Below are 25,085 nucleotides of genomic sequence, written 5' to 3'. Positions count from 1 at the left end.
GGACCAACAGTGAGGCTGTCTGGCAGGAGCTGGTCTCTTCCTCAGGACATCTTGAGGACTCTTGAGCCTTTCTTTTTTCCCTCAACCTAACATTTGGTCCCCATATCCCAGGAAAGCAGTTTCTAGGAATGGCTTACAGCCTTACAATATGTTGCCCATGCCCAGGACTTCTTAGCTGGAAGTTCCAGATGATTATAATCCTCCTGAGTCTTACCATCTGCTTGTGAAGCAGTGTGGTTCAGTGAGAATGGCCCCACCAGGCCGTGTATGAATTACATGGCCTCGGTTTGAACCACTAAGAAAGGATTGGGGAAGTGTGTCACTGGAGCGGGCTTTCAGACTTCAAAGCCTTCTGCTATCCCGAGTGTGTTTCCTGTCCCCTGCTTGGCATGAGCTCTTAGCTGCTTTTGGTCCATCAATGACATCACACTGACTAGACCAGGTGAGCTCAAGGTAGCAGCTACACTGGGCTTGTAAAGCATATGTGCATCGAAGAATAGGAAGTAAATTCAACTAGATTTCAAGAGATGAGACAGGATTCCCCAGAAGCCTGTGCTTTGAATCATCATCCAATGTATGGCACTGTTTCTATTACAGGGATTCATGGGTCCAGCAACCAAAGGGTGGAAATGGTACCACTTACTACCACTCCTAGTGACACAAAAACCTTTGCTTTCTAACCCTGCAACATTGTTCTCTGTGACCAAGAAACTTTGGTACCAGAACAAGGGATGCTTCTGCCCAGAGGCACAACAAACACCCCACTGAACTGTAAGCTAAGACATTCTGGACTCCTGATACTCTTGAGTCAGCAGGTTAAGAAAGTAGTTATAGCTGGGTGTGTTGGAACACATCTTTGAGGCAGAGGCAGGTAGCTCTCTGTTGAGTTTGAGGCCAGCCTACTCTATATAGTGAGCTCCTGGACAGCCAAGGCTTTGTTGAGAGACCCTGTCTCAAAACAAAAAACAAAACAAAAAAATCTCCCCACCAAAGTCTTAAAATTTTGAGCAAGCAGTTTTTGTGTTTGAGGTGTGACTTATATCATGACCAGGGGGGAACTGGACCACTTCTCCAAAATGGAAGTCAGGCTCTCAGTGTAGGAGATCCTTTAAGGGACACTTTGATGTGGCCATGTCCTGCGATCAAGTCCAATGGAATGACAAGGCCAGACCCTTCAGGAATGAAAGGAAAGAACCAAAACCTGTTGAGGTGCTTGTAGAGGGTGAGTAGGTAGTAGAGGAAGGCAGTTAGATACCAGCTCAGTCCACTTGATAAATCACAGAAACAAGGATTGTGAATAATCTTGTCTCGTGTATACACTGAGTGTGTACTCAGGCATTTGTGTTTATTTTAAATGGTTAATCCTGGTTGTCAACTTGATCTGACAATCTGAGACCAACTGACAGACACCAGTCAAGCTGTGAAGCGTCTTTTTGGGAATGGTGAACTCCCTCCTCCAGAGTGGGTAGCTCCTTTGGCCTGTCCGGATGTGTAGGAGTTTGAGAGGGATGGCAGGATGGCTCAGTCAACTGGTGTGCTTGCTGTATAAACCTGGGGACTCAAACATATAAAATAAACTTGGACAAACTCTCCTCTAGCTTACTTACATGCACAGACAATGGCTTTCATGGCCAGCTACCATAATAAAGTAAAAAACTAGGCAGCCATGACTAAGAACTGTTGAAACAGTGAACCTAAAGACTGACTACTCTAGCTGTGCACACTGAAGTGACAGGTAGCTTGGCATCCAAGCTCTCCAAGATCTGAGTGTTCACAATTCAGTCACCTATGCCCCCACCATCACTAATCATACTTAAAAAAAATAAAAAATCCAAGGAAACTCTACAAGGGTGAGAAGTCCCTCACCCCATGCTCTTGAAGATCCGTGCCGAGCATGGTGGTTCACCCAACACCTGAGCAGCCGTACCCCACTAGTGGAGGGAGCACATCGCAGCTTTTTTGTCCGCATTGTTCCTTGCTGGCGTTGCCACCACGCCACCTTTCACTAAATACTGGAGCTCTGCATCTACAGCCTTCCAAACTGGACTGAAGGCAAGTGACTCTCCAGGAATGCCCCAGATCTTGAGCATGAGATTGGCATAACTCAGTCAGCTGGCTTTGAGGGCCAAGCAGCTACCAGGTTCTCAGCTCTCCAATGCAAAGAGAGTAAGTTATCAACTGGTTCTGTTCCTCTAGAGACAACTAATGCACAGAGAATACTCGCTCACTCCTGTAATTCCAGAACTTGGGAGGAGGTAGCAGGAAGATTAGGATCAGAAATTCAAGGCCAGCTTCCACTAAATACAAACCAACAAGTGAATGAGACTAACAGGAGAGCTCAGGCCACGTGGGCATTGGGGAAGCAGAGGCAGGTAGATCTGTGAATTCACCCTGGTCTAGAGTTGAGTTCCAGACAGCTAGGGCTATAAAGAGAAACCCTGTCCCCAAAAGCCAAATGAATAAATGTATATACATAACTAAGTCTTTAAAAACAAAAAAGGACATGCCCTTTAAACCCAGCACTAGGGAGGCAGAGACAGGTGGCTCTCTTGGGTTTGAGGCTAGCCTAGTCTATGTAACAAGATAGCTAGAGCTACATAGTGAGACTGTTTCAATTTCCTCTCCCCAACCCCCAAAGTTGAACAAATACCATGGTGCCACTTACAATCAATCATTCTAAGTCCTAGGCCATACACTGAAAAAACAAAAACTATAAAAGAATGATGAAAGCTATCAAAGACCTACAAAAAATGAGGCGCTTGTTTACAGAACAATTCAGGACATTAATGACATGCCTCCCCAAATTGTTCAATAGACTTAGTTCAATTTCTACTAAAATTTCACACTAAAACCTGGGTGGAAGGACAAAGGAGCTACAACAACTGAAACCATTTTAAAACAAGAGGACTCAGTAAGCAATTTTTTGAGACAGAGTCTCACTATGTAGTTCTGGCAGACCTAGAATTCACTCTGTAAACCAGGTTGGCCTTGAACTCACAGAGATCTGCCTCCTTCTGTCACCCCAGTCCTGGGATTAAAGCTGGAGCTTTATACCTGGCTACTTAACAAAAGAGATAGCTCAGGCTAGCTAGCTCAAACTTGCCATCTTCCTGCTTCAGTCCCTGTCAGAGCTGGGATTACAAGAGTATACCACCATGCCAGGCCTAAGGCGATTTTAAAGCCATGGGAGTTGAGAATATTTAGCACTGCCACATGGACAGCGAGCTTATCAACAGCCCCCAAAACTCAGAAATGGACAGAAAAATATGCAAACTTTTTGCAGAAGTATAAATACAAAAATCAACAGGGGGGGAAGAGAGACAGAGACCTGGACACCTAGAGGTCACACCCTTTGTTGCATTTTAAGTCTCTAAATCTCACAAAAACTGTAAAGTGCTTGCCTGTGTGAGGACCTGAGCATGACCCTAGAGCACAAGTCTGTTTCCAGATTTAGCAAGGCCGAGACAGAAGGATCTCAGCACTTGCCATCAGGCTTACTTGGCAAAATCCTGGCCAGACACCACATCACCAATAAATTCATAAATGAATGACTCAGAAAGCAAACAAAACAAAATGTGGACAGTGCCTGAGGAATAACACCTAGGTTGGGTCCTAGTCTGCATCCTCAAGTGCACAGACTTGAACAGAGGTGCACAAAGAAGCAAGGCAAGAAAGCTCCTCCATTTGACAAGCACTTGCCTCAGAGTGGGTCAGATTTGGCTGGAGATGGCTCAGAAGTTAAGAGCATCCACTCTTTCAGAAAACCCATGTTCAGTTCAATTCCCAGAACCCACGTGATAGCTCAGTGTCCATTAACTCCAGTTCTAGGGGATCTGACACCCTCACAGACATGTATGCAGACATAACATCGATGTGCATTAAAAGAAAAATGAGATTAGAAAAAAAATGGATCAAAGACTTAAAATTGTCAACACGTTTAGGGAAACTTCAGGACTCTTAGAGCTAGACACAATTCATAAGATTTGACACAGAAGTACACCTATAAAAAGAAAAATGGGTAACTGAGTCTAATGAAAATTTTATGCTCTGTAAAAAGCCCAGTTAAGAGGACTAAAACCCACAAACTATTGACTGGGAGAAGATATTTGCAAATTGCACACCCAACAAAGGACTAAGACCTAGAATCTTTAAAACAATCAAACCTCGGTTGGAAGCAGAGCTCGGCAGCAGAGCTCATACCGAGCATGTGCAGGACCTTGGGTTTGATCCCAGCACTGCAAACAGCCACAACACTGTCATAAAAGACACCTCAACACCAAGAACTGGGACATCTCAATGCCTGTCAGTTTTATCAAAGACAAATGATGCCCAGGAGATACCAGTAACTTAAACCCTCATCATAAGGAATTTGTAAGAACTGCTGCAGCAGAACTGAGAACTTAGCAGCTGAGGACACCTGCTCTTCTTCCAGGGACCGAGTTCAGTTCTCAGCACCTACACCAACTCCAGGGATTTATGCCTCCTTCTCCACAGGTACCTTCACTCATGCACATACCTACGTGGAGATACACACCTATACAAAATTAAAAGTAAGCCTTAGAAACAAATAGGAACACTACCAGTAGGTTAGGTGGTCATGAACTAGCTACATCAATCTAGAACATGTATTTCCAGTTTCCACCCTGAGTCCCCAGGCACCATTTTTAGAGGGAAGACGGCAGCAATGGTACACTGACAGCTATAGGTAGTTACTATGGGCCAGGTGTTCTACGGATCCTATAGTGACAGGAGTATCTTCCAGCTAACTTCTGATTGTCAGCACCAGGGTGGCTTTGTAGCAGTTCCACCACTGACAAAGCCAGCAGTATTAGCTGGAGATCTCCATTAGCTCAAAAGAAAAGCCAGTGGCCCATGTGGCAAGCAGCACGCATTTTCATTCCCTCACACAGACCAGAATCCCACACCTGGCTTGCCAGCACCATAAGCCCACTCCTCCTCAACCTAGACAAGTTGTGGCCAGCTGCTCCTTCACCTGAGGTAACCAACAGTACGGGCAGGACAACAGAAGTGCTAAGTCACACAGACTCAGACTGATGCTTTAGGAGGAATGTACCAGTGCAAGCCTTTAATCCCAGCTCTTGGGAGGCAGAGGCAGGCGGATTTCTGAGTTTGGGGCCAGCCTGGTCTACAGAGTGAGTTCCAGGACAGCCAGTGCTACACGGAGAAACCCCGTCTCGAAAAACAAAAAAACAAAAAAACAAAAACAAAAAAAAACACAACAAAAACAAAAAACAAAACAAAACAAACAAACAAACAAACAAAAAAAACCCTTTTGTGGAAAGACTCCCCTTTGGGCAAGCCTTAGCTATGGGAATCTCCTGCTGAGGCTAGAAGGTAGACACACACCCTGCTGCTACTCCCAGCTGCAGAGGACCCAGGGCTCCACCTCGAAAGGCAGTCCCCAAATTGGCTGTGGTAGTCATGAGAGTGTCAGTCTGGCTGGCCATGGATCTTGTGATAGCAGCCAAGTGGACTTTACTCTTGTCCCAAAACTAGGGCCTTCCAAATGCCTTCACAGCATCTGTTTCCTTCAGATACTCTCTAGTGACATGGTGAGGGGAGGGAACCTCTCAGGACAATAATCACAACTCTGCTATACACTCCAAGTACACTTCCCAGAAAGCTCAAGTGTCCAGGACCCTACCCATTTAAGTCCCAGGTTTTCTGTCTCTCAAGTCAGCCCTCCTCTGCTGTGCCATACCACGCAGGCATTATTGGGGAGCTGGGGGAGGAGAGTACACTCAGTAGATTCTGGAGAGCTAGGGAAGGAGAGAGAGAGAAAGTGTGTGTCCCCAAAATAAAGGAGGGAAGAGATATAGGGCCTGGGAAGATACCAGGCATCCACCAAAACAAAAGGATTTATTAGGACCACCTGTCGTTTGGAGGTGCTGAGCACTTCCGACTCTGGCCAGGGTCCTACAGGGACAGTTCATTTCTCTGGTGCTGGGTGACAACTCTGGCCTGCCCAGCACTCACTGCTGGGTACTGGAGCAGTCAGGTCTTTGGAATGGAGTCTGAACTGATGGGAAAGGTCATTTGGCTAGCTCCTCGGCCACTGTTTTCCGCATCTTGTCCTTGAGGTAGGCGCTTTTCTGCCATTCAGACTTCAGATCCAACCATTCATAATATGGGACCTGGAAGAAGGTAGTAGAGATATGTCACATGGACTAAGGAGTCCTTTCCTGCCTTATATGGCCAGTGGCCCTTCCCACTTCATCGACGCTGTTGACTGACAGCTGTAAACACCCAGTCCTTGGCCTCAAACTCCTCAGGAAGAGTACAGAGCGTGAGGCTATACACATGGAAAGGTCCTGGCTCTGGCAGGGACAAAGATTGCAAACTAAATAGGTCCCAGCAAGGTTACTGAAGAAAACTTTATGTAGCACTCAGAGCTACGAACTTTGTCTTTGTAGGAAACTCAGCACTTGCTATGTGATCTGAGCCCTGAGGTATTCCTGTGCTGCAGCTTCACAGTCACACAGTAGCAGTTACAGGTCTGAGCCCTAGCTCCAAAGGCAGAGCCAGAAGTCCCATGGCGGTGCAGCACTTTCACTGTAATGTACCCACCGGAGGCAAGCTAAGCTTTTGTGTGTAAAGTGGGGTAGGGCAGGGGAGAGGTACCTAGCTTAGGCTTGAGCTGGTTTTTTCCCTATGTCCTTCTAGTTCTAGCAGCTTCTCCCTCTGCTGTGACCCCTGGCTCAGCAGGTACTCACATCTACCACCAGGAAGCCTGCAGCCAGCACATGTCGACGGGCCAGGACAAAACGGCCCAACAAGTCCTTGCTTCGGCTGTTGAAGTTGGGGAACTCCCAGCGTAGAAAAGCGATCCTAGCAAGAGAAAAGGGCGCTCGCTCATCAAGACCAAGGAGTTAAAGGCATTTGAGAACTGCAGTACTGCTGTGCCCCTTACAGGACATAACCAGGGATCCCTGGCCACATACCTTTTAGCTCCTGGGGGTAGTGGCTGGTTCCCAACTGGCTGGGCAAGGTGAGGAGCAACAAAATCTCTTAGGGGCAGAAAGTGGCCATCAGCATCCAGGAGCACCTCTCCATCTGCAGGGAGGGGTCAGGGTGAGAACCTGGAGGCGATGCCCCAGAGCCCAGTGTACACACAAATAGCCAACAGGGAGAGCCAGGTACCCACAATTCTCTGGGTTGTTCCCTGCTATACAATGCAGTGATACGAAGGGCCTGTTAAGACTCAGACCCTTTCCCAGCAGAAGAGGACCCTTACCCAGCACCCAGCCATACTGTGTGGCCACCTCCAGGCTGCCCTTGTCAGTGTTCCCCAGCAGTGTCTTCAGTGTCTCCTGCAGCTCCTTCTGTAGGGGTGTCATCTTCTTGTTAGAGGGTGAGGGACTGGGGGCAACAGCTGAGGCTGGCAGGAAAGGGCCTTTATATTCAGGGTACTCCAGCAGGGCAGTAGTGTTGATATGGACCAATTTCTGGAAGGTACTCTGGTCCTTTGGAGACTTGTTCTCTGGGGGAGGGAGACAAAAGGTGGGCTGATCAACAGCACAAGAAACACAGACAGTATCAGTAGTTTCTACTCAGCCTTAGGGTGGAAACTAAAGTCCAAAGTTAAGACCACAGGCCAACTGCAGGGAGTGGTTGGAAAAAGTCACGAGGTTGTGCTTTGTGTTTCTAGCCTTCTCCCATCTCTGCTCCAGTGTCTTCCCTGGCTGGTAGACCAGAGAGCCTCCATGTTACAGATGATATATGCAGGAGAGAAGCCTCACCTAGAAATCGTGTGTAGAGTCCAGGATGGAGAACTGTTTGTAGCTCTGCTTCTTGCACTTGCTGCAGCACACACAGTGCCCACACCAGGTCCACCTGCAGGGCTGGCTCCAGGCTCCCCAGCATGGAGTCCAGCTTCTCATGCACCTGAGCAAGGAGCACAGTGAAGAAAGCAGGTTCAGCCAGCGACCGCAACACCCTAGGAAAGTCTGCAGCCAACCTGTGTTCTTGACTTGTCATACTGGAGCCAGAGGTAGCTACCAGAAAGCAAGACCATTATCTTGACTTGGTAAGGCCTGCACCAATCTCAGGCTGATGTACAAGAACCTTCCCTGTGTCTGAAGTCCAGGATCCTGGTGTTATTTAGCTGTTTTACTCATACCCTATCTACGAGCAGGGACCCAAGGTCTCAAATACCTTGTGATACTCCATAGTGGGCACTGTGATGAAGTAAGAATATTTCGTCAGGGCACCTAGGTGGTGATGTAGCTGCTGTCCCTGGCTGGCAGCTCTCAGAGTCACACCAAGCAATGCCCCAGTAGTTTGCCTACATGTCAAATGTTGTGCCCACTCCCAGCCCTCAGTGTAGGAAGTGGTAGTTCAGTGCTCATACCAAGCTGAAGAACTGATCCTCTTGTTCAGGGTGGAAGTTCAGCCGGGCAAAGGCAAGAAGAATGCTGCACAGATGGGACAGGGAGACATCCTCCACTCTGCTCAGGAGGTGCTAAGACATTACAGAGAGTAAGTCAGGGCCCAGCAGCCGTTTTGTCCCTTTTCCAGAGCTCAAATCACGCACCCAGCAGAGCTTTAGGAATCCAACTCCCTGACAGTGGCTTTAGAAACTTTCCGACAGCTACAAGGACACGTGCACACAGGCATCATGTTTTCATACAATTCTACTTGGAATATGAGCTTAATAGCTAGGGATACAAAGGTGCCTCCCCTTCCTGTGTACAGCATGGCTGCCCCAAGATGAATGGAAACAGGATGCTAGGAACACACCAGGCAACTACTCAATATGTTTCCCCTCGCCATTAGACACCACCTCCCAAATCAAAGTAAGAGAGAAATCTGTATTTACGACCCACAAATGAGTATTTTCAGCTCGGCTTTGACTTCATAATTAAGCAGCAGTTTCCAAGGGAGGGCTCTACAGATAGCCCTGTGGTCCTAACTCACCTGCGTAAAGGCTTCAAACAAAGGCAGGTTGAGCCACTTGAGGAAGGCAAAGGACTTGGCGCAGCGGGCCACTTCTCCAGGTGTCATGCTGGGAATGAAGGGTAGGAGGTCAGCAGCTAGGCGCTGGGACACTTGGGTTTGGTGGAAACTGAGCTTACCTGTGGGATGGAGCAGACACCAGAGATCAGCTGTGGGGGAGGTCAATGTCCCACCCTCACTGCTCTACCCCACCTTAGACTTTCCATCTAGGGGCTTGATGTCTGTGACTAAATGTAGCCCTGAACCTAGCACAGGGAATGGGGCTCACGGGTCAAAGAGTTCCTGTGGCAGCCTTCTGGGCCAGTGCCTGCCATCATTAGGACAGGCACTGAATTCGACACAGCTGCAATTGTCTATGGCCAGGGCGCTCTCTTCTTACCATAGGCGTAGGCCAGGTCCAGGAGCATGCCTTTTGTCATCGGGAAGGGCTTCTGTACCAGGTGGTAGGAGATGGCCCGCAGCAAGGGCACCGACCGCCGGCTCTGTGCTGCCAGCGTCACTAGCACCTTCCGCAGCTCATCAGGGCCAAACTGCTCCACCAGCTCCAGGCACTGTCAACCACAGCCGCGCAGGGATCAGCTGAGGTGGTTGGGATGAGCTGGGGGCAGGGGTCCCATCCAGTGCAGCCCCTGTGAGACAGCAACTGGGCCTGAGCTGACTCAACACAGGCCCGGCTGCACAGAATCAGCCTTCTTGCCTGCCTGCCCCAGGGACTCTCAGGTCTGGAGTGCAATGTCTGCAACCAAATTTATCCCTAGGTCCCAGGGTTGGGGACATAGGGCCCATGAGCAGCAGAGCTTGCTGTGGCAGCCATTTGGGCCAGCTCCCATCATGAGAGGATAGGAACTGAATTTGACTTGACTGCAGGGATAGCAACACGGAAGGAGTAGTGGACAGAGTTATCTCTGTTCTAGCTAGCAGGCGAGCTGTGCATGGGATAGCTCAGGCCTAACCAGGACTCCAGTGTTAACTTTAGAAGTTGCCCATCACACCTACTTCTTCTGGTTAGATGCTAGATTTATGTAGCTGGAACCAGTTCCCATGTGATGCCTGAGGCTAAGCAGGAGCTTCCAGGGCTCTAGTCCCATTCCCCTTTCTTCAGACTATCACCCAAGGAATAGGCCCAAATCCCAGGAGGTCTGTTCTCAGCACCATACCTTGTCTTCCAGGTGGTTCATCAGTGACTCTGAGAGGTGCCCTGCCATTGTCATCATGGTCACCAATGTACGGCTGTCATTGATCTCTGTCCAGCGCCTCTCCAGGTGCATCAGCAGCTCAGCCAGCAGCTCCTGGGAATGCTGCCTCTTCATGAAGGAGGCACAGGACTCAACCAGGAAGACTAAGTGCTTGTACTTGAGCCTCCGCAGACGCCAGCGCACTTCCTGTTCCACTGACTGCAGCTCCTTGGAGATCCGAGGAAGCCCCAGTGTGTAGAGGCTTCGCAGCAGCTTCACAAGGGTCCCATGCCAGACAGAAGTTATCTGCACAAAGAGGATGAGCCAATACAAAACCAGTTCCAAAGGTGTTTAATACGGCTAATGTGAGCAGCTCCTCCCCCACCAGCCTCACAGGACCTGTTTACTGTGCATGCTCCTGCAGCTTCCAAAGAACTCTGTGCTTTACTAGAGGTGGTCTAGGTAGTCTACCAACGCAAGAAAGAGTTCTAAGTGTTAAGAGAGATTCCTTAACACAGATTCAATCTGATGTGGCTGGCACAGCCATGTGGTGCATTCATGAGCTGCAAGCTCAACAGATAAAACACAGGTCAGAGAATGTGGGCCTTCGTCTCCAACAGCACCTGCTTTCTGGCCAGTTCTGTAATAGACTACTACTTTTCCTTACGACATAGTTTTAGGTACTGGAGAAAGAAAACAAACAACCCCACAGGTTTTCTTCAGAAGAATTATTTTGAGCCTGTAAGGCTCCAACCCTTCTACCATTCTTCAACAAGTTTCTGGTGATGCGGTGTTGTCCCCAAGTCTCAGAATAGTTCTTCTGAGTCCAGATCCTGTTCTGATGCTACCTGATTATTTCCGAAGACACTGATTCTTCTGTGCATGGAGTGACTCAGGTGTTAGGAGCTATGGGGAAAGGCCATTTTGGCCAAGAGCCCACCATCAGGGAGGAGAGCAAATGGTGTGATAATGATTGTCATTACTTGTGCCAAGTCTCTGCACCTCTGAAAGGGAAACAGAAAGCCGGGTGGAAGGAGGTGAGCTGGGAATGGAGAAGCTGCTATTTGAAGGGCCGAGGAGGCAGGGCAAGCACTGCAGTCATTCTAGTCCCTGGGAGGTCTGAGTGTCTGCATCTTCACATCCACCTAGACAAGTCCACCTCATCTTTGTGCACACAATGGGATTAGTGTAGTCTCACAGAATGTTGGTGCTTCACACAGGAAGCAGTGCTCTGCAGTAGGGGAGCCTACTCAGAGACTGGGGGACCTCTCAGACCTCTGTATTTCTAGACATAGAGGCTTTAGAGCCACAGTTTTCAAACCTGGACAGCAGCAAACCCCACCATCATTTTATATCTTCTTCTTCTTTGTTTTTTTTTTTTTTTTTTTTCCGAGACAAGGTTTCTCTGTGTAGTCCTGGCTGTCCTGAAACTCACTCTGTAGACCAGGCTGGCCTCGAACTCAGAAATCCGCCTGCCTCTGCCTCCCAAGTGCTGGGATTAAAGGCGTGTGCCACCACCTGGTTTCAGACCTCGGAAGATAATTTAGAAGGTAAAATTTGCAGTTAAGCCTGGTGAAGGAGAAAACGGACTTCTATAAGGTGTACTCCGACTTCCACATGCACTCCATACTAACACAGACAAAACAAATAACTATTTAAAAACCACAAAACCCCTTTGTTTCTACTGTTACTGTCTTTCAATTCTGTAAAACAAAATTTAGTCTTATATTTTAAGACTTTATCTAAGGGAACAATAAATAAAAATCACCAACACTCAGAACTAAAGTAAAACCTCATAGACTAGGCGTTTACTAAGTTTATTTTATGAACTATATACTCAGGAAGAAACAAGTGAAATCTGACCTGTTGCAGTGTAAGCTATATAACATACTTAACTATGAAAGAACAAGAAAGAATTCTTTCTGTATTATCTCCTCGCAAAAAATAGCCACATCTTACAGTGATTTAAAAACCTACAACTTGCCTGGCAGTGGTGCACACCTTTAATCCCAGCACTTGGGAGGCAGAGGCAGGCGGATTTCTGAGTTTGAGGCCAGCCTGTTTTACAGAGTGAGTTCCAGGACAGCCAGGGCTACAGAGAAACCCTGCCTCGGGGGTGGGGGGAAATAACCAAACAAAACAAAAACAACCAACCAAACAAAACAAAAACAAAAAAACACCTACAACTTATAAAGCATTTAGCCTAACCTTTATCGCACGGAACTAGGAAGTGAGGGCCAGTCTGGCCAACGCAGGTGTGTGCTTCCTCTTAGCTGATGGAACCCAGGGAAGAGCTGTGTGAAGAAGTCTTTCCTCACACTGGACACAGATTGGCTGTTGTTGAGTAGGACTGCAGAACCACACAAACAGGCCCTATCTCATCCTCAGTTCATTCTCTGAAGGTCTGAATGTGGAAAGAATGTAGCCCTAGGTTTAGGGACCCTCCATTAATCATACTGCACCTCCTGACTTCAAGCCAAGGTTCTATGTTGAGAAGAAAGTACCAAAGGAACTGGAAAGGACCAGGCTCATCTCTACTTCTGATCCCAGGCGTTGGACTGCCTGTCTTTCATTTACCTAATAGGCTCCTGAGAGGATAAACAAAAAGCACAGCAATGTTCTTTGAAAACTAGAAGAAATACCAAGAGAATGCCTGGGGTAGTGGCACATACTTTAATCTCAACACTCTGGAGGCAGAAGCAGGTGGATTTCTGTGAGTTTGAGACCAGCTTGGTCTACAGAGAGAGAGAGAAAGAGAGAGAGAGAGAGGGGTGAGGGGAGGGAGAGAGAGAGAGAGATATCCAGGACAGCCAGGGTCACACAGATAAACCCTGTCTTGAAAACCAACTTACCTGTAACTCTAATGCCAGGAGCCCTGTCTACAGCCATCAGCAGTTTCTATTCCCCCATGTACATGGTAACTGCTCACCTGACTGTCAACTAGCCTGACAAGCTGCTGAAAGCGAGCATCCTCTACAAGCAAGGCCTTTTCCTTTGGCTTCTCAGACAGCAGGTATGACAGCCGGATGAGTATGAGGGCCGCATGATTGTGGTGCAGGCTATGATCACCACCGAGCAGTTCCAGCAGCTCCTCTGGCCTGGTGGCTTTCTCAATGAGGTAGTTCACCTCTTGGTGCTCTGGGTAGGGAGTGAACACCTGCTCCTTTCCCAACAATTCCGTCAAGGAACCTGTCGAGGGGGAACTGGCAGAGGAATTCAAAGTCTTACAGGCCACTCCAGCAAGTCTTAGTCGGGCAACTGGAGCAACGGTAGGAACTAGGCGGGTAGCTTCTCTAAGCAGGCAGGTGCACTGCTTCATCAGACGAACTGCCATGATGATGGGAGCAGGGAAGAGGGAGGGAGATAAGACTCCTAGTAAGTGACTCCAGAGTCCTGAAAAGAAAAGGAGTATTACATGGACCTAGAAGGAAACCATGACAACGGCAGGAAGATATGGTCATCTTAAGCAATTGGCCTCAATCTTTTCTGTTTTAACAGCCATTACATATCAAACAGCACTTTCAGAAGCGACAGTCCTGGGAGCTTCTGCTTCAGGATAGAGTGGTCAGATAGCTCAGGTCAGCATTCAGCCCGGGAGACACCAGGCTTAAGTGCACTTTCAAACTCCCCAGGTCTTCCCCAACTCTTCCTTGATGCAAATCTGTGTGTCTTACACAGCGCCACATTATTTTGTTTCTAATTTCTAAGGTATCCAGGATCAAAAAATTATTGGCTTAACTATTCTAAGAATGATTTTGGGAAACTTAGGATACATAATTCATTTTCCTGAAACTTCTGGGAAAACAAGAGAACAAAACTGACACAGGAATGAAACTCTCCAAATGCATCAGTTAGGTTGCCTCATTAAACAATCTGAAAAAAGTCACCCTTTCCTATCTTTTAAATTCTTCTTCTTTTTTTTTTTTGGTAGGAGGGATGGAGAGATGGCTCAGCAGTTAACCAGTTAACTGCATTTGCTGTTCTTCCAGATAACCGAATTCAGTCCCTATAACCCTCACCATGTGGTTCACAACTGCTTGTAACTCCAGCTCCAGGGATCTGACTCACTCCAGGCCTCTGTGTGCCTGCATGTGTATCCACACTCATATATACAGACATACAAACAAAGGAAAAAAATTTAATGGGCTTGAAAAAAAAAAAAAAGACTACAATTACTTTATGTAGCTAAGGATGACCTTGAACTTTTATTCCTCTTGCCTCCACCTCCTGGTTTTATTCAGTGCTAAGGATCCAATCTAGGTTGGAGCTGACAAGCGGTTCCAACCGAGTCACACCCCAGAACCCTTAAAAGCAAAACTCACAAACGGAATCGATTACCGGAAACAAGCCCTACCACCACCCAGAGTCACCGCCGCTGTGCCAATTTTAACCCAATCCCTACAATACAGGCTCCGTTCCAATTATGCTTTGCACTTGTATCCCACAGTACAAGACTTGCTACTGGGTTCTCTGCCAATCACAGGGCATGGCAAAACACTGCCCTTTTCTAAGTTCTGTAAAACGTTACCTTCTTGGAGCACATGCTACATATCCACATGACGTTTTTTTCGACAATTCTGCCAGTCTTGTTCCCTAAGGTGAGACAGGAACCAGATGAGACGAGTTACTGGCTCTTGAGTCAACTAAAGCAGAAAACACCCTAAATTTTTTTCTGCTTCCGGGAATCAGGTATATGGCTAGCTTATCTTATTGTTACGTGAGCACATTACTGCAGCTGTAAAAAAAGATTGGTTTAATTATACTTATATGGAAATAAAATATGGCTCAGAAGGGGGACATCTGCCCAAACTCAATATCCATCACTTACGGAACCCAGACAGTAAAGAAGCGCTGGCACATTATCGATTTGCAATACAACTTTAAAAAGCAATTTAAGTCAAGCCTGCGATTAAGTAAATATCAACCCTGAAACCTAAAATGCAGAAACACGAAAGCGACTGGCGGGGGACGCCAAGGGTCACTTCGGGCAGCGTAGCTACCCCCAGCTAGGCCTCGTGCCCAAAGCGGGCAGAGGGGCGCGTGCGCAATCGTAGGCCGGAACCGAATTTGCAACCGGCCAGCGCCCTTGGGTCAGAGTGTCAAAAGCCCCTTTCCTGGCTCCCCCCCACAATAGCCCCGCCGGTCCTTACTAACTGCTACCCCTTCCCAGCCACCCTTCCCCTCTCAGATACCCACGCTTAGAAACCCAGTCTCTTCACGACGCCAGACTGGTGCGGCGATAACCCTCACTGACCTCCATCAGCCGCACGGCCTCCACGCGGCCCGGCGCGCTCACGCACGTCACCGGTGCGCCGCCGGAAGTTAGGTGGTACAGTGCTCTCAGACGGAAGCCACGCCCTCTGCCTGTTCCGGGCAGGCGCCATCTTTGCTGAGCTCAGGCTTTCGGTATCGGGAAGCGTACTGACAGTCTGGTAGTGGGAAACTTAGACGGAAGGGAGAAGGTGAATTCTGGAAGGCAGGGTACGTTGGGCCAGAACCTCCTACTTATGCGATGTTTGGGTAGCGACTCTAATGTCAGTCCGTTCTGCCCCATTCTCTTAGGCCTTTCACAGGTCCTGTAGGAGAGGCGTGAGTTGGTGTGGCGGTGGTGGCTTTGGGGTTTGGGGCGGGAAGGCGTTGGTTGCCAAGTGTCGACTAATTACAGAGAAGCGAGTTGTAGCTCCCGCTGCAGGTCTTTTCGGAAATGCAAGCAGTTTGTCTAGATTAAGCAACTAAAGAACAGACCATATACAGTGTCACAACTATAAATTCCTGTAATCTCAATAATGGAAGCAGGGGTCTGAGGGCTAGCTTGTACTACCGGTCGAGGCCCTGCTTCAAGAAGCAGAACAACCCATCGTGGTGGCACACACCTTAAAATCCCAGTCAGGAGATAGAGGAATAAGGGATCTTTGTGTTCGTGTTTAGCTTTGTCTACATATCGCGTTCAGGACAGCTGGGGCCACCTAGAGAGACCCTGTCTTAGCACACCGCCGGCAGGACTGAAGGAGATAGCTTTGCCCAAAAGAAAACAAACTACAAAATGTTGGGTAGGATGGTAGGGCGGTGAATTTTCCTTGTAATCCCAGTGCTAGGGAAACAGAGACTGGATATCTGGGACAATGTGTGTGTGTGTGTGTGTGTGTACGTACGTACGTACGTGTACGCGCGCGCGCATAAGGAGACCACAGGAAAACGTAGGGAAATTTGTTCCTTCCGTTATGTGGGATCTGGAAGTCGAACTCAGGTCAAGTTCCTTTACCCCCTAAACTATTTGTTTTTATAGACAGGTTTCTCCGTGTAGCCTTGGCTGTCTTGGAACTCACTGGGTATATCAGGCTGGCTTTGAACTCACAGAGAGCCCCCTCCTTCCTCCTCCCGAGTGCAGGATTAAAGGCATGGGCCATCACCGTCAGGTTCCCACTAAGTTATCTTGCTGGCCCTAATTTTGTAAAAGAAAAGTTTAGCATTTTTCCTTAAAATTTTTTATGTTTGTAAGGGTGTATTACTCCTCTTCTTTCTGCTCTTTCTGAGCCTAGCCGGACTACTTAGAGATTCCCTATCTCCTCCGTTTTTCTTAAAGCCTACAGCCCCCGGTATTCCCAGGTGGCCTCCCATCCAAGTACTAACCAGGCCTGACCCTGCTTGGCTTCTAAGATCAGGCGAGATCAGGCGAATTCAGGGTGGTATGGCCACAGACAGCCTATCTCCTCTATTAACTGACAGTGTACCAATGTACAGGTCTTTGTGGTCACTGAAACCTGAGTGGAGTGTTATAACCAGGTTATACAACCTGTGAGTATGGGCTTCCCCTGGATGGGTTCCCTGTGAATATAGGCTCCTGATGACTGTGGTGTCCTCACTGAGTTACACTGTTATCCTTACTTACAAGTTTTGAGAAGGGTCTTCCCAGAGCAGGATAAGGAGGTGACTTATATCATGGAAGCCAATCATCCCAGGTGGCCCAGTGGTGGAATCATCTCTGGCTTCTTAGTTACTTTTCTATTGCTTTGTCAAAACACTGGGACCAAGAAAGCATTTAATTGAGGGTTTGCTTACAGTTTCAGAGGGCTAGTCCATGATCATTATGGCAGAGCTTGGCAGCAGGCAGGCAGGCAGGCAGGAAGGAGCAGTAGCTGAGAGCTCAAATTGGTCCGTAAGCAAGAGGCAGCGAGTAAGAGGATAAATGGGATTGGTAGGGCTTTTAAAACCTCAGAGCCCTCCCCTCTCACCCCATGACACACCCCTCTAATAAGGTCACATGTCCTAATTCTTCCCAAACAGTTCCTCCAACTTCAGACCAAGCATTGGGATATGTGAGCCTATTCAAACCACTTTAGCTGGTAAAACACACAGGATTCTGATCGATGAAGACACAGGCTCAAGCCAAGAGAGTGGACCTAAGTTTCCTTGTGAAAGGGCTGACTGTGCAGTCTCATGTATTCAGTATAAAAAAAAGTATCTTTTATTTACCCAGTGTAATCGTTGTCTCCAAGGCTCACTGCCTCTGTTTGTTAACTAGGCCTTGTCTCGGAAGCTTCTAGCCTCTGTACAATCTTATCTTGGCCCAGAATGTTTTCAGCCTCTGAAGCTTACTGCTGAGTAATCTCACTCTTTCTAGGTCTTTCTGAACTCTGGCTGGCTGGTCAACTCAGCTGTTCTGGCTCAAAACTCTCCACACTGACTGACTCAAACTGGCTTCTTTCTTGGCCTCTTTTTGTTTTACTTGGACTCATACTAACCTTGACAATCTTTTGAATCTTCTCATTCTCATTCTCTGGTTTGTTTTCATCTTTGTCTAACTTGTTTTCTCTGCAATCTGTCTCTGTACAACTTCACAGTAAAACCGCCTCCTAAGTAGCGTCCCTTTCCTCTCTCTTCTCATGAGAGTTGGGCAGATCCTATTCTGTCAGATCTTTCTCTGATAGATACATCACTTTGCCACTCAGTTAGATAGTCATCACTTTCAAACATGGGTGCTTCCTTCTACAAACTTAACTTTACCTTCATTGTTTGGGATTAAGAGCGTGTACTAAGGGGGCTGGAGGTGGCTCAGCCGTTAAGAACACTGGCTGCTCTTCCTCTGAATTCAATTCCCAGCAACCACATGGTGGCTCACAACCATCTGTAATGGGATCTGATGCCCTCTTCTGGTGTGTCTGAAGAGAGTGACAGTGTACTCACATACATAAAATGATAAATAAATCTAAAAAAAGAACATTTTTTAAAAGAGTGTGTACTAAGAATGAGTCTGCATTTCAGCCAAAGGGATTAAAGGTATGTGCTAAGAGCTGCCACAACATAACTAGAGATAGGTTTTCCAGTAAATAACACAATCTCAGGGGTCACAGTATGATCAAATATTCTGCAGCAGTTACAGAAAGAACACTCAAGGCTCCTCAAAGCTGTGTACCACCCTCGTCTCATGCCCACACCTAGTCACTTCCCTGCAACCGCAGGCTAGGCCAGGTGCCAGAGGTAGTGTAGCCCCAGGTGGCCAGAAGAACTGATGGTAGCTAGAAGGGAATGGGTTCATTTTCTCTGCCGATTAAATAATTAAAAGGTAGGAAAGATGTGTTATTGGGGATCTTGGGGAGCCCCAGGAGAGCCATTATATGGCACTTAGGGAATCAGGCTTCTTTCTTAGGGTTTTTATTAATAAAATAATTTAGGAACACACACAAATGGAAGCCTAGGACAATTAGAGTTCAAAAAGACCCAGGGCAGGTCAGCCATAAACCTCAAAACTGGAGGAGAGCTGGGGAATGGAGAAGAGCCATGCAGCTTGAGCTGGGCAGTTCACAGGTCAGCCACCAGGTGGCAGGCATCCTGTGGTTGGGAGCTAGAGCCATGCAGCTTGAGATAGGGGCTCACAGGTAAGAGTTGCCTTGGTCATGCTGTCTCTTCACAGCAATGAAACCCTAAGACAATTATATATAATATAATGGTATATTTATAATATAATAATAAAACGCATACACATATATGTAGAAGTTAGGACCTGGTTCTTCTCTAGCCCCATGCTTCCAAAAATAAAACTCAGACTCAAAATAGTACAAATACCTTGGCCATATAGCTAGGCTCTTCTCTGAGTAAAACATAATTTATTATAACCCATTTACTCTAATCTAGATTCTGCCATGTGGCTGATTACCTGTGCTCAGGTACTATGTGTCTTATCTTGTCACATCTTCCCGGGTGAATCTTCCACTCCTGACTCTATCCAAGAATTATTTCTGCCTCCCAGATGTCCCACCTTCTATTCTACTCTTTCCTATGGGCCATAGGTTTTTAAATTGACAGGTAGTGCATCCATACAATACATAAAATATTCATATATTACACATACATATTACATAATATATATGTGTGTATATATGTATATGCATACATATATACACACACATTCCTACACATATAAATCTCCACTTTGGATCAATATTTTTGTATCAGTTTTTCATATTATATCTGATTAGGAAATAAAATTATACATTCCCTATTTGTATGCAAAATTTTATTAAACAAGTTTCTGATTAAAAAAAGAATGCTTCCCAATAATCTCTGACTAGAAAATAAAAGACTAGAGTCTGTGACTGGGCTTCAGGGAGAGGAAGGTAGAACTTAAGATGGAAGAGGTGGGTCTCAGGTAGGGACCACTGGGATAAGGAAAAGGGGGAAGAGGTCACCATGAGGCAGGATGGACCATAACGCTTGGTCAAGAGAAAGTCGCTATGAAGATACACATTGAGCAGAGGAAACAGAGCAGGACTCAGTTGCCAAGTAACACGGGGCCTATGGCTGGGATGTAGGTGAAAATCTGCCCAGCATGATGCCAACAGCTTATTAATAAAATATCAGGTTTCTGTGTCTTTTATTTGGGAGCTATACAGGCTAGAGTGGGGCAGAAACAGCTCATCAAATTACTTCAATAGGCCATGAAGGAACTGGCTTGCTCTCCATGGCTTGTTCAGCCTGTTTTCTTACAGCATCCAGGACCACCTGTCCAGGGGTGACGCTGCCCACAGTTGGCTGGGCCCTCTCACATTAATCATCAATCAAGAAAATGTTCCACAGACTTGCCTATAGGCCAGTCTTGATGGAGACATTGTTTTCAGTTGAGGTCCTTCTCCCAAAGGACTCTGGCTTGTATCAAGTTGATAAAAACAAAACAGAACAAATCCCCAAACAAAAACCAAACTAGCCAGCACAGGCAGCATCGGGAAGAAAAAGACATGGGAAGAAGAAATAGCTCCAAATTCCTTGTTGCTGTGACCAAAAGTAACTGAAGGAGGAGAGGAGGGAGGAAAGGAGGGATTATTTTGGCTCAATCCATCATGGAGGAGAAGGTTGGCAGTGTTGGCAGCAGGAGCCAGACACTGTTAGTAACATTGTTGCAGGTGCGGATCTGAGTCTGGAGGGGAACCTGCTGAGATTTTCAGGTCCCTGTCCCAGAACACGGAACTGGACCAGATGCACTTAGATACTGATAGAAATAGAGACATGTTATTAAGAATAAGAAAAAACAGTCTTCTGAGACGGCTCAAGGGTTAAGGACACTTAACTGCTCTTGCAGAGGATTGGAGTTTGGCTCCTAGCATCCACGTGGCAGCTCACAACTGCCTGTAACTCCAGTTCCAAGAGATCTGGCCTCCTAGTGCATGTAAATTTATGTAAACAAACACACATAACAACTTTTTTTTTAAAGAGAAAAGAGAAAAATACTCCTGAGAATGGAAATGTACAGAAAAGCTGGGACAGGCCCCTAATGCAAAAAAGCCTGAGTTCCCCAGTGGCAGGACCCTTTATGGGTCTTTTGCATAAGTGCTTCCATCTCAGATCTTCCAGCTTTCAAGTGTTCAAGTGTGCAGTTTTGTTATATGCTACCTTGGTTCAGAGGGTGTGTGTTTGTGTGTGCCTGCCTGTGTGTGGCCCAGGAGAATGTTCAATGTTGATCAGAGTTTTACCGAAACTGAAGCTTGCCACTTTAGCTAAGTCTGATGGCCAGCAAGTTTCCAGAAGCTATCCTTCTCCACCTGTCAGTGCTAGAGTTACAGGCACATGTAGCCATGCACAACTTTCCTGTGAGTGCTGGAGATCTGAACTCAGGAGTTCTTATTTTCATGGGATGTGCTCTTACCCACTGAACCATCTCCCTAGTTACTCATTTTGATGTCGGCGCCTTTTCTGCTGCCACCGAGCTACCTCTTCAGTCAGAAAGCAGGGAGAAATGAACGCTGATAGCCAGCTGGCTTTTTTTTTTTTTTTTTTTTTTGAGAAGAGAGGGTTGGAGACAGTCTCTAGAGCAGTTGTGGCTGCTCTAGAGCTCACTCTGTAGACCAGGCTGGCCTCAAACTAGAGATCCTCCTGCCTCTGCTTTTTGAGTGCTGTGCTTAAAGATGTGTGTCACCAGGCTAGTGAGATGCCTCAGAGGTTAAGAGCACCGGCTGCTCTTCCAGAGATCCTGAGTTCAATTCCCAGCAACACATGGTGGCTCACAACCATCTATAAATGTATATGCAGCAGAGCAGTCATAAAATTAAATTAAATTAAATTAAAAATAGATGTGTGTCACCATGCCTGGCTTTGATTTTCTTCTCTTTATTTAGTCTGGTAGTCCAGTCCCCAGGATGGTGTTCTCTACCCCCCATTCAGGTGGGCCTTCTCTCCTTGTTAAACTCTTCTAGAAACATTTTAATAAGCACTTTCAGAGATCTATTTCCATGTTGATTCCAAATCCAGTCAAATCGACAATTAAAATTAATATTCACAGTTCTTGGACTTTAAGATGGCAAAGCTGTGTGACCTACCCTTTATTCTGACTGGTAGGAGACAGGAAAGGATAGACATGGACAAATGTCTACTCAGCCCAGATAGGGATCCAAGGATGGACCAAAGTAAGGGTACTGCCCAAGTCCAACTCAATGACAAAATGAGTTTTCTTTGGGTTGCTTACAGGAGTATGAGTGAAGGTGTCTTAGTTATTTTTCCATTGCTGTGATAAGCCACTATGACCAAGGCAACATATAGAAAGAATTTATTTAGAGCTTACAGTTTCAGAGGGTTAGAGTCTACAACCATCATGACAGCATGGAAGCAAGCAGGCTTGGTGTTGAAGCAGTAGCTGAAGGTTTGCATCTTGATCCACAGTAGGAGGCAGAGAGATAGAGAAAGAACATACACTGGGATGGCATGAACTTTTAAAAATCTTGGTGACACATCTTCAAAAGGTAACACCCCTTAATCTTTCCTAAAGAGTTCTACCAACTGAGGACCAAATATTCAAGCATATGAGCTTATGGGGGCTATTCTCATTCAAACTACCGCAGGGGGTTACTTATAGGAGCAGAAATGACTCCTCAAAGACAACTTAATTACCCAAAGCCCACCGTAGTGTGAGTAATGACTCATGAAAACTGGGAACCTGGAGCACAGTGCACAGTCCGTAGCAGCTTAATGGATTGGAGAGGGTCCTTTACAAGTAGGTCGCTGGTTTGAGTTTTTTTCCAATGCAGCTTGCTGGTCTGAGAGTGTCTCTCAGCAGTTTTTACTGCTTATATAAATCTGAGGAAGGAGGAGCCTGGCACATTTAGTCAGTTTCAGAAACTTCCTGAAAGTTTTGTGTTGTTTACTGACTGAGTTTTAACTAGCTTCTCTGCAGGATGGAATATTTTAGCTCTAAATGCCACCTGCCCAACCCCCTTTTAGAAAATGCCATGCCTTTCTAGGGTTCTCTCCAAGATGAAGGACTTTTATCTCAGAGGAAATTGTTATGAAACACTACCTTACTCTGATCCATTTGAGTTGCAGCTAGATCATAGCTTCAGATGGGCATAAGAAACATTTTTGTTTTATGTTTTCCTACCCATGTAGCCTAACAAGGATTCATATTTCCCAAGTCCCCTCTTTCCTCTTTATACTCATTAGCCAATTGCATCAGAGTGTCAATCCCATCAGTTATGAAGTTGAGCTCCCATCAACGGGGTGAAACACAGTCACCACTTACATCTGAGACAAAAGATAGGGGCCATTTTGGCCATGAGTGCTTCTTTCTAGACTGGTTTGGGTTCTGACACACACTTCTTTTTGCAAAAAGAAATTGCTTTGCCCTTGCTGAATTCCTTTTGCTTTTTTCATGTGTTTCTTTGTATGACACCAAGATGATTATTTTCCCAGCATAGAGGCTTCAGAGGGTGGTTTCCTGTTGGGAGCCAATTCCTAGCAGAAAACAGCTATCATCTTTGCAGCCATCCTGGGCCATATACTTACAGGTTGTTACTTTTCCACCCTGACAAGAGACTTGTTTTTCCAGCATGATGTTTTTGCAAACAGCCCACAACAGCTGAGCACACGCTGATAAACATCTTGTTTTTCTCAGACATATCCTGGACTTATGGTTTAGTGCCTCTAGCTGCAAGGCATTTGTGGTTAAGTGTCTCCAGCTGCACTCCCCTGCTTGTACTTATATACCCATAATTGTCTTTCAATAAACGAGACTTGATCAGACAACTGTCTTGTCTCCATTCTTCGTGTCTCTTGCCCCTCCATTTCCACTCTTTCTCTTGCAGACCCTGTTGACTGACCCACGGTCAGTTTCCATAGCTTCAAATAGGGGCTGGTCACATGGGGGCTTCTGCAGGTCAAGTAGGGCTGGTCACCACAAAAAACAGGCACAGGATTAGTGTGGGTTGGACCTCCCAGCTCTAATCATGACCTCCAGGTAAGAGAGAGTTGAATTTAGTCACCAACAGTCAGTAGTTTAATCGATCATGAAAATGTAATGAAGCCTTCCTAAAAACTCTGGACATGGATGCTTAGAAAAACTTCCGGTGTGCCTGGCAGGTATCTGTCCCATAGGGACATTCTTGCATCTTCTACTCCTTGGCCCCACCCTATGTCTCCTCATCTGTGTGGTGTTTTGAATAAGAGTGGTCCTCATAGGCTCATAGATTTGAATGCTTGGCCATTAGGGCTTGGGTGGTATAGCCATATTGTTGGAAAAAATTTGTCACTAGAGGTGGTCGTTGGCGTTTCAAAAGCCCAAGCCAGGCCCGGTAGCATCCTCTCTTCATGTTGCCTGTGGGTTCAGATGTAGAACTTCCAGTTCCTTCTCCAGTACCATGTCTGCCTGTGTGCTACCAGGCTTCCATCTTGATCATAACAGACTAAACCTCTGAAAATGTAAGCCAACTAAATATAAGCCCCAATTAAATTAAACTCTTATAAGAGTTGTCGTGGCTATGGTGTCTCTTCACAGCAATAGAACATAGTCTAAGACAATCTGGCTACTCCTGATCTCTAGCCTTCATGACAAGTGTGTATTTATAAGCTTGGTGCTTTGTTGAGAACCGCACTAGCCCCACTTTGGGCGGCCTAAAATGTTGAGGCCCGCTCCACTCCACGATTGGCAGCCACTGTATCCCGGCCCAAGCTGCCGCTCAGGTCAGCGGGTCAGGGTTCAGCAAGAGAGAGAGTGAGGACGGACTCAAAGAATGGAGACCAGATAGCATGTGTTTCAATCCCTTTTATTCTTCAGTCTCTCTTCCTAGTCCAAGTCCCAAGTCTTGAGTTCCTAGTTCCTACTTGTACTCCTCCTAGTTCCTAGTTGTACTCAATCTGTTCTCTTCCGAGTGTCTAATGTCTACTCCTACTCCTAGTGTCTGAATCTCTGTTACTCCAAATTGTTCTCTCAGTTGTACTCTCCTGTCTGCCTCTCGCCTTTTATATGTCTCACTTCTAAGCCATGCCTCTAAGTCACACCTTTAATCATGCCCTTAGGTCTTGTCTCTAAATCTGATCTCTAAGTCACACTCTTAAGTCACACACCTTTAATCTCACACACCCAAGGAAAGTCCTGGGTATCTAAAGCAAGATGTTATCAGAGTGTGCTCAGCTGTTGTAGGCTATTGTAATCCAAGTCTCATGTCAGGGTATATG

The 25,085-nt window shown here is 46.5% G+C and overlaps 1 protein-coding gene, 2 non-coding genes and 1 pseudogene across 6 annotated transcripts; all 4 read right to left on the bottom strand.

Moving 5' to 3' along the window:
• Window positions 1-1,291: 1,291 nt before the first annotated feature.
• On the bottom strand, window positions 1,292-15,490 carry Tbrg4 (transforming growth factor beta regulator 4). 4 transcript variants are annotated; one of them, XR_013111760.1, is made up of 13 exons: window positions 15,406-15,490; window positions 14,680-14,744; window positions 13,081-13,544; window positions 10,134-10,457; window positions 9,356-9,527; window positions 8,938-9,095; window positions 8,372-8,482; window positions 7,761-7,905; window positions 7,256-7,501; window positions 6,963-7,074; window positions 6,735-6,849; window positions 5,894-6,155; window positions 1,292-1,551 (listed from the first exon to the last, which is right to left on the bottom strand). XR_013111760.1 is itself a non-coding variant. In XM_034509078.2 (12 exons), the coding sequence occupies exons 3-12, from the start codon at window positions 13,483-13,485 to the stop codon at window positions 6,054-6,056; spliced, it is 1,890 nt and encodes a 629-aa protein (XP_034364969.1). In that variant the 5' UTR covers window positions 13,486-13,544; window positions 14,680-14,744; window positions 15,406-15,490; the 3' UTR covers window positions 5,862-6,053. The 4 variants fall into 4 exon arrangements, 3 of the variants coding, with proteins under 3 accessions (XP_034364969.1, XP_034364967.1, XP_076794264.1); XM_034509078.2 differs by lacking the exon at window positions 1,292-1,551 and having other exon boundaries at window positions 5,862-6,155; XM_034509076.2 differs by lacking the exon at window positions 1,292-1,551 and having other exon boundaries at window positions 5,862-6,155; window positions 15,348-15,448.
• Window positions 9,192-9,324, bottom strand: LOC117713281 (small nucleolar RNA SNORA5). Its single transcript, XR_004607445.1, has one exon. It is a non-coding gene; the product is annotated as a small nucleolar RNA SNORA5 (small nucleolar RNA).
• LOC117713280 (small nucleolar RNA SNORA5) lies at window positions 9,707-9,842 on the bottom strand. The gene has a single exon (XR_004607444.1). It is a non-coding gene; the product is annotated as a small nucleolar RNA SNORA5 (small nucleolar RNA).
• A 1,242-nt stretch (window positions 15,491-16,732) lies between the features above and the next one.
• LOC117713189 (5S ribosomal RNA) lies at window positions 16,733-16,851 on the bottom strand (annotated as a pseudogene).
• Window positions 16,852-25,085: the final 8,234 nt, after the last annotated feature.

Source organism: Arvicanthis niloticus, chromosome 7 (assembly GCF_011762505.2).
Source record: "Arvicanthis niloticus isolate mArvNil1 chromosome 7, mArvNil1.pat.X, whole genome shotgun sequence".
Classification (NCBI taxonomy): Eukaryota; Metazoa; Chordata; class Mammalia; order Rodentia; family Muridae; genus Arvicanthis; species Arvicanthis niloticus.
This window is presented reverse-complemented; position numbering and strand designations above follow the sequence as displayed.